This window comes from Hylobates moloch, unplaced genomic scaffold (genome assembly GCF_009828535.3).
Source record: "Hylobates moloch isolate HMO894 unplaced genomic scaffold, HMol_V3 SCAFFOLD_11, whole genome shotgun sequence".
NCBI lineage: Eukaryota > Metazoa > Chordata > Mammalia > Primates > Hylobatidae > Hylobates > Hylobates moloch.
In genome coordinates, this window is record NW_026652286.1 from 28,960,242 (window position 1) to 28,967,945 (window position 7,704).

Below are 7,704 nucleotides of genomic sequence, written 5' to 3' on the forward strand. Positions count from 1 at the left end.
CTGGGTCCTGGACAAGTGGGCTGATGACAAAACTAAACCAGAACCCAGGAATCTGGGGCCCCAGCCAGCTTCCCCCTTACCCCATACAACCTCAGTCTTGGCCTCTGCAGGCTGACAGAATAGTCAATGCAGGGAGGCTCTAGCTGGAACAAAACAAAATCTACTCCAGGAAGAAGAGCAGGGTGGGGGCTTGGCACAGTGGCTCATGCCTATAACCCCAGCACATTGAGAGGCCGAGGTAGGAGGATCACTTGAGCCAGGAATTGGAGACCAGCCTAGTCAACATAGCAAGACCTCATCTCTACCAAAAGAAAAATAAAAAAATAAATTTAGCCAGGTGCAGTGGCACATGGCCGTAGTCCTGCTTACTCGGGAGGTTGAAGCAGGAGGACCACTTGGGCCCAGGAGTTTGAGATGGCAGCGAGCCATAATCGTGCCACTGCACTCCAGCCTGAGTGACAGAGACCCTTTTACTGTGGGATTTGCCATTTGAATAAACTGAAAGGAAAAAAACCTTTTGCATATGTGGACATGAGGCTAAGACCCTACAGTCTTAATCCAGATAGAGGAGACTATCATTTTCATGTTAATAGCCTTCCTCAACCTTCTACTGTCGAATCTTAACAGCCCTTTATATTTATAAAGCACTTTACAGTTTATACAGAACTTTCTCATCTCTTTTCTCATTCATCTTCCCAACAGCCCAAGCAAGTAGGCATCTTTGCCTCCATTTGACAGATAGGAAAACTGAGGCTTAGAAAGGCCATGTGTTTTACAAGCCTACACAGCAAGTCAATGACAGTGTGTACTCAAGCTGGCTGTCTCTTGCTGAACAAGATCTGTACAGGAATTTCCCTAGGTAATTCCATTCTTGACTTAGCTGTCTCCTCTCCAGAAGCTAAGACGCAGTGAGTATAGGGCAACTTAAGAGGCATAGACTAAGGATAGAGACACAGGTAGAGACCCGGGGATCCCCCTCTCTCTCCACCCTCCTCCTCATCCTGAGTCCTCACCTGCAAAATGAAGCATGAATGGGTCAGTGTTTTGCTGCTGGGCAAGGGAAGGAAGAACTGCTAAGGTCGCAGAAGAAATGTGGGTATCCTGGAATAGGCCGGAGAAGGTGGGCCCTGCACCAGAGGGCCCAGCTTCCAGCCTTACTTGTCTCCCACCACCCCAGACCCTCACAGCAGAGTGTGTCTGACCTCACCAGACCCTGACGACCCTCTGAGTTCCTACATCAATGCCAACTACATCCGGGTACGTATTCCCACCTTGACAGCCTCTTGCTGAAGGGGAGGCCTGAGTCGATGGGATCCATCCTCCAGCCTTGTCCCTACACCAGTCTGGCTCCTGCCAGCTCCTGGGAAGAGCCTGAGTGTGGGGATGGGGTCCTGGGAGCACTGCCTCTGACCCTGACAGCCTGGACTTGGCTGGCCGCAGGGCTATGGTGGGGAGGAGAAGGTGTACATCGCCACTCAGGGACCCATCGTCAGCACGGTCGCCGACTTCTGGCGCATGGTGTGGCAGGAGCACACGCCCATCATTGTCATGATCACCAACATCGAGGAGATGAACGAGGTAGGGACCCCCGTCCCCATTCTGAGTGTCTGCTACCTCGCGCCCTACACTAAGTGTCTTGTTCTCAAATTAATCTTTATGACAATCTCACGAGGTCGGCGATGTTCACTCCGCTGCCAAGATGAGGAGATGCGAGGCTTGGTGAGGTTAAGTCATTTGCCCCGGGCCTCCCAGATAGAGGCATGCCTGGAGGTGGCCTTTCCACTTCCAGTGCCCGTGACCTTAAACACAGCACTCTGCTGCCTCCCAGCCTGCCAGGACAGATGTTGGCTACTCCTGTACCCGTAAGGGCCCATTTAACTGAATCTCCATAAAAGTCCTTCAGATGGGTAGCACTTCTGTTTTCCCGAGGAAGAAACTGAGTCTCAGGAAAGGGAAGTAGCTTATAGAGTTTGCAGCTGAGATTTGAACCCGACACTCTGTAGCGGCAACCCTGTTGCCCTTGTGTATCTCTCCGCTGGCCCTGAAGAGTGTTGTGGAGAGTGTGGGAAGGGAACAGGATTGTATGGCAGCCTGATCTGGGCCCCTGCAGAAATGCACCGAGTATTGGCCGGAGGAGCAGGTGGTGTACGACGGTGTTGAGATCACTGTGCAGAAAGTCATTCACACGGAGGATTACCGGCTGCGACTCATCTCCCTCAAGGTGAGGCCTGGGGCAGGGCTGGATGAAGCTGAGGATGAGTGTAGGGGCTTAACTGGGGACTCCACAGAGAACAGGTCCCCGAAGTCCGCTGTAACTGACATAAAAGCCAGTGTCACTCCCAGATTTTCTGATAATTACGGATGAGTGAGAGGTGAATGGACTTGGGGGCCAGAGGTAGAATCAAACCCCTTGCATTTCCCAGTCTTCAGTTACATTTCATGCTGTTGGGCTCTGTCTGTCTATCTACTCTGTCATTCATAATGCGTACGAGCTATGCTTCAAATGTACCCAAGGCCAGGACTGTCTGGATGAGGGGACTTCAGCAGCCTCCAGCACTGTGCTTATAATTGAGGGTTCATCATGACTTTGAGATTCTCCGTAGAAACATCTCTTCACCTGGGATCCTGGGCTTCTGGCCTGTAGTGCCCAATCTGTCCACAAGAGGGCAGGCACTCTTTGCTGCTTTGGGGTTGTACAGGGAGGCTGTGGTTACAGAAAACAGCAAGAAAAAGGAAGACACACAAAATATGAGCAATACAAAACAGCCCAGAAGAGTGGGGGAAGGTATCCTCCCACCCTGAAGTTGTGCTTCTTCCAAGATCAGCATAATAGAGGAGAGTGTTCCTTTGAAATCGGGATTAGTGGATTCTGTTTGTGAGAAATAAGACCCATGTTTAGGGAAGGCTGTAATAACCCCAAAGGCTGGAAGAGGTGAACTAGGCATCAGGAAGCTGATGCCCTATCCAGGAGCAGCCAAGGAAGTTCATTGATGCTGACAGCCACAGGGGTTACTGAGCACAAGACCAGAGACTTGGCCCTCTGAGCTGCTCCCTCTCCCACTGGATAGGGGCTAGGTAGGGTGTCAGGAGCATCTCAGCCCCCAAGAGCAGTGTCCCCACAAGCAGCTCTAAGATCCAGGTCTTGTTGGGGGGCATGAAGGGCCAGGAAGTGAAGAGCAGAGGTAGTGGTCGCTGTCACAGCCAGGTAACCCAGGACTTGAGAAAATGGCTTCCCGAGTAGAAATTCCCCAGAAAGACAGGCTGAGATGAGGCAGGGCTGCTCACCTTCTCAATGCCATGGAGATGATGAGGGAAGAACCAGGGCATCTTGGAGTTTGATGGAATTTACTTTCGTCCATAAGACATTACAAGCACCTGGCCTGAGCTTGGTTCTGGGTTGGGTACTATGAACACAGAGCTTCCCAAAGCTTGGACTTTTTTCTTGAGAAGCATGTATAAGATGGTAAGTACTGAGCTAGAGATAGGTATATAGAATATAGGATATGTATATTATATGATGTTATATTGGATGAATATAGGATATGTATATCATATATGTATGTATATATGTATGTATATATGATATACATATCCTATATATACCTATATATAAAATAGATAAATAAATATATAATATATAAAATGTAATATATATATAATATAAATATATATATAGGTGTGTGTATATATATATATATATGTATAAAAGGACACTCTGCCAGCTAATGTGCTCAGGGAGGGCTTCCTGTAAGTGGTGGTGCTGAATGGGGTCTTGAAGGATAAGTAAGAGTTGACCAGGGGCAAACAAGTCAGGAGAACATTCCCAGCGAGAAAAAAAATAAAAGTAAGGACATGGAAGATGGAACACTTGTGTGCGTGTGTGTGTGTGCATGTGTTTGCGTGTGCTGCTGAGATTTTTAACTACAAACCTTTTGGAGTGTGGGAGCATTGAGTACAAGTATGCAGGGGCAGGAGGTGTGTCTGGAAGGGCAGGCCCTGTAGCAGTTGTCTTCCTAGCCAGGCGAAGGACTGAGGAGAGTGGGTCTTATTCTGAGAGCAGTGAGAGACATTGAAGGATGTTGTGGTCTGCTCAGGCTGCTCTAACAAAATACCATAGACCAGGTAGCTTGTAAGCAACAGGTTTATTTTTCACAGTTCTGGAGGCTGGGAAGTCCAAGATCAAGGCACCATGACCCTGGTGAGGACCCGCTTCCAGGGTCATGTCCTCACATCGCAGAAGGAGTGAAAGCTCCTTTTGTAAGAGCACTGATCCCATTTGTGAGGGCTCCATTCTCATGACTTAATCACCTCACAAAGGCCCTCCCTTCAAATACCACCATGTTGGGATTTGGTTTCAACATGTAAACTTTAAGGGGACACACACATTCAGTCCAAAGCCATGGGTTTTCAGCAGGAGAGCAGCACGTCCAGATGTGTGTTGTACACAGACTATTTGGACTCTGTGGATCTGAGACAGTTGGGGATGAGGCAGAAATCTCCTACACTCAAGCAATGATAAAGGTCAAGGTGGCAGTGAAGCGGGGAGTGTGAAGAGGTGGTAAAACTTGCAGCACTAATTGCAGCACTAAGATAGAGGCGAGTCACGCAGATGCAGGCGCAGGTGAGGCACAGCAAGAGGCGAAGAAGAGTCCCGGGGCTGGGTTATGTGACAAAGGGATGACTGGGGGACCATTTGTTAAGATAAGGAACCCTGGAGATAGTAATAAATCGGAGAAGGGGCTCTTGGCCCCTCTTGGATGATCCTGAAGTTGTTGGGGCAGGACCAAAGACAAGATCCATGCCAACGCCGCTGACCAACCCCCAAAACCGAGCTGGCTTTGGGTCTGTGTCTGGTGCCACTGGGCAATGTGGCCTAGATGGAAGGGTGAAGGGGTCCCACTCTCTGTGTGCTTCCTGTGTTCTTCCTCCTCCCATCCCATCTCTATCTCTGGGTGGTCTGTGAGCTGAAAGAGTTCACACGTACCTGGGGTGGGCCTCTGTCTCCTCGACAGAGTGGGACTGAGGAGCGAGGCCTGAAGCATTACTGGTTCACATCCTGGCCCGACCAGAAGACCCCAGACCGGGCCCCCCCACTCCTGCACCTGGTGCGGGAGGTGGAGGAGGCAGCCCAGCAGGAGGGGCCCCACTGTGCCCCCATCATCGTCCACTGCAGGTGGGTCCTCCCAGCCAGCCACTGGAGCGGGGCAGCCCCCCACCCGCTGGGCTGCCCTGCCCCTCATCCCACCGGTCCCCTCGGCCCTCAGTGCAGGGATTGGGAGGACCGGCTGCTTCATTGCCACCAGCATCTGCTGCCAGCAGCTGCGGCACGAGGGTGTGGTGGACATCCTGAAGACCACGTGCCAGCTCCGTCAGGACAGGTCAGCCCACGGGTGGGGGTGGGGACACTCAGGGGAGCTAGAGCCCCGAGGGGGTAGACGGAGAGACCCACATGTGCATGGGGCAGGGCGGGGGAGGGGGTGAGGGGCAGATGGAAAACATTGGCATGGACTGATGGGCAGACAAGGAGTAGCGAGGACAGTTGGGTAGAGGGGCAGGATCCAGACAGTGGGGGGGGCGGATGAAGAGGGAAGAAAAGCAGAGCTGGTGGACAAAAGGACAGAGGCTGAAAGCGGTAGGACATGTCATCTGTGTCCCTGATAGGAAGGGGCAGAGGGTAATGGTTGGCAAGGGTTGGTCTCTCCAAGATGCGCAGGGACAAGGCCTGGCAAGTGATTGCTACTCCATGGCTTTTGAGGCACCCTCCCACAGCCCATCCCTCCACGACCCTGCCCCCACTGTGCATCTCTGCCGGGCAGGGGTGGCATGATCCAGACATGCGAGCAGTACCAGTTTGTGCACCACGTCATGAGCCTCTACGAAAAGCAGCTGTCCCACCGGTCCCCAGAATGACTGCGCTTCTCCTACAAGGTTCTCTGGGCACTGCCCAGCCTGAGTCTCGGCCCTCAGCCAGGGCCCCGCCTCGGGTCCTAGGCCTGCTCCCCACTTCCTCCCCTTCAGTCAGCTCCCTCTGTCCTCTGTCAGCCTGGCCTGGCCCCTACCCTCCAGCATTGCTCTTCCTACTGTACATATTGGGGAGTGGGGGGCAGGGTCGGGGAGGGACATGCCAGGCCAGGCCTGGGGCCCCAGGGCCTGACCCACACCACGCAGATCCCGGGCCCCAGTTTTTAACGATGGTTCCATCAATACCTGATCCAGAATGTTTCCGTGCTACACTTTGTGTCCTGCTGCAGTGTGTTCTGTCTGTCCATCCATCTCTGCTCTCTGTACCGGACACTGTGTCTCCTCGGCCAGGAAGGGGTAATGAGCTCCAGCCCCTAAGCAACCGGACTTGTCTGCCTCGGCCTCACCCGTACTTCTCCCAAAAGGCAGATGACCGGGAGTTAGGCATGGGGAGCTCTGGAGGGTTACCAGAGAGCTTTCAGCTGAGGGAGAGTTCTCTAGGTTGGAGTGGGCATCACAGCCAGGGTGGCCTCTGGGTGTCAGATGTCCTCAGGAGGGTGCCCAGCCTGTGAGGCACTGGCAAGGTAGGGGGCAGATGGGGCATGGAGAACCCAGAGGATCTAGACCCTGTTGGGGAGGGGAGGGGAGCTCAAGGTTTGGGTGGGGACTCAGCCCCAGATCTGTGTGAGGCATTTTTCTGTGTCACTGTGGGAAAGCCTTCCCAGAAGTCTCACTGCGTGTCGCTCTGCGTGTGTTCCCATGTCCATGTGTGTGTTCAGAGCCCATCAGGAGGGCATGCATGACTCTTTGGCAACATGTGTTATCTTGGAGCCACGTGTTTTTATTGCTGACTTTAAATATTTATCCCACGGCAGACAGAGACATTTGGTGTCTTTTTATAATTCGCTCGTGGTCATTGAATAGAGCAATAAACGGAGCATTTTGAGCAAAACTAACCTCCTAGGTCTGTGTGATTTGCCTCTCCCCTCCACTGCCTTCCTTCCTGTACCTGGGACCTGGGTCTTTGTGCCCCTCCCCAGCATGAGCACACAGAGAGCTTGGCCCTTCTGCTCACTGGAGCCCCTTGTGGAGACTGGGAGTATGGAGTGAGTCCAAATTTGTAAAGCCAAACTGGGAACGTTCTGCAGGATTCTCACACAGCCTCAGCCCTGGCCCTGACAGATGCTCTGGGCCATGGGGAGCCTCAAGGACAGGTGTGGAAGGCTTCCAAGGAAGGCACAGTGGCTGACAGATCACCATTTCCAACAGATGTGCCAGAGAAGCCAAGGCTAGGGCAAGGAGACATTCAGGTCACACCCAGGCCCCTCCCTGTTGGCCAAACACTTATCCCATGTTAGCTCCACAGATCCCAACAGCAGCTGCAGCCCAGTAATTTCCCTTGTAAGGCCTGGGCTCAGAGTAGCTCCTCCCAAGGGGCCCAGGGAATCTGCATGTGGGCTGAGATCCTGAGCCATCCTGGACACTCCTGCTCTATTCTTGTCCCCTGCCCCCCTGGGATGAAGCAAAAGTAGCCATGATGCCACTGCTGGCAGATGGGGGTCACCCCAGGGCAGAAGGAAGGGTCCAGGGCAAGGGTGCTAACCAACAAGTCCTTACAAGATGCCAGAACCTTGGGTGGAATCCAGGGTCCAGGCATGCGGGGTGTGCTACAGATGATGAGAAAACAAGAGGGTGGGCTGGACACGGTGGCTCATGCTTGTAATCCCAACACTTTGGGAGGCC

At 52.8% G+C, this 7,704-nt stretch overlaps 1 protein-coding gene across 11 annotated transcripts in view; it reads left to right on the forward strand.

Annotated features, from left to right (window-relative positions):
* PTPN5 (protein tyrosine phosphatase non-receptor type 5) overlaps positions 1-7,346 on the forward strand; it is a 63,982-nt gene extending 56,636 nt beyond the window's left edge. For 5 of the 11 annotated variants that reach the window (XM_032166431.2, XM_058446535.1, XM_058446538.1 and 2 more), the window contains 5 exons: positions 1,178-1,257; positions 1,441-1,578; positions 2,111-2,221; positions 5,265-5,378; positions 5,817-7,345. In XM_032166431.2, the coding sequence (XP_032022322.1) occupies positions 1,178-1,257; positions 1,441-1,578; positions 2,111-2,221; positions 5,265-5,378; positions 5,817-6,533 (1,160 nt within the window). In that variant the 3' untranslated portion in view covers positions 6,534-7,345. Of the gene's footprint in view, positions 1-1,177; positions 1,258-1,440; positions 1,579-2,110; positions 2,222-5,012; positions 5,174-5,264; positions 5,379-5,816 lie in introns of all 11 variants that reach the window. The other 6 variants (XM_058446536.1, XM_032166430.2, XM_032166433.2 and 3 more) reach the window with 3 other exon arrangements.
* The last annotated feature ends 358 nt before the right edge of the window (positions 7,347-7,704 follow it).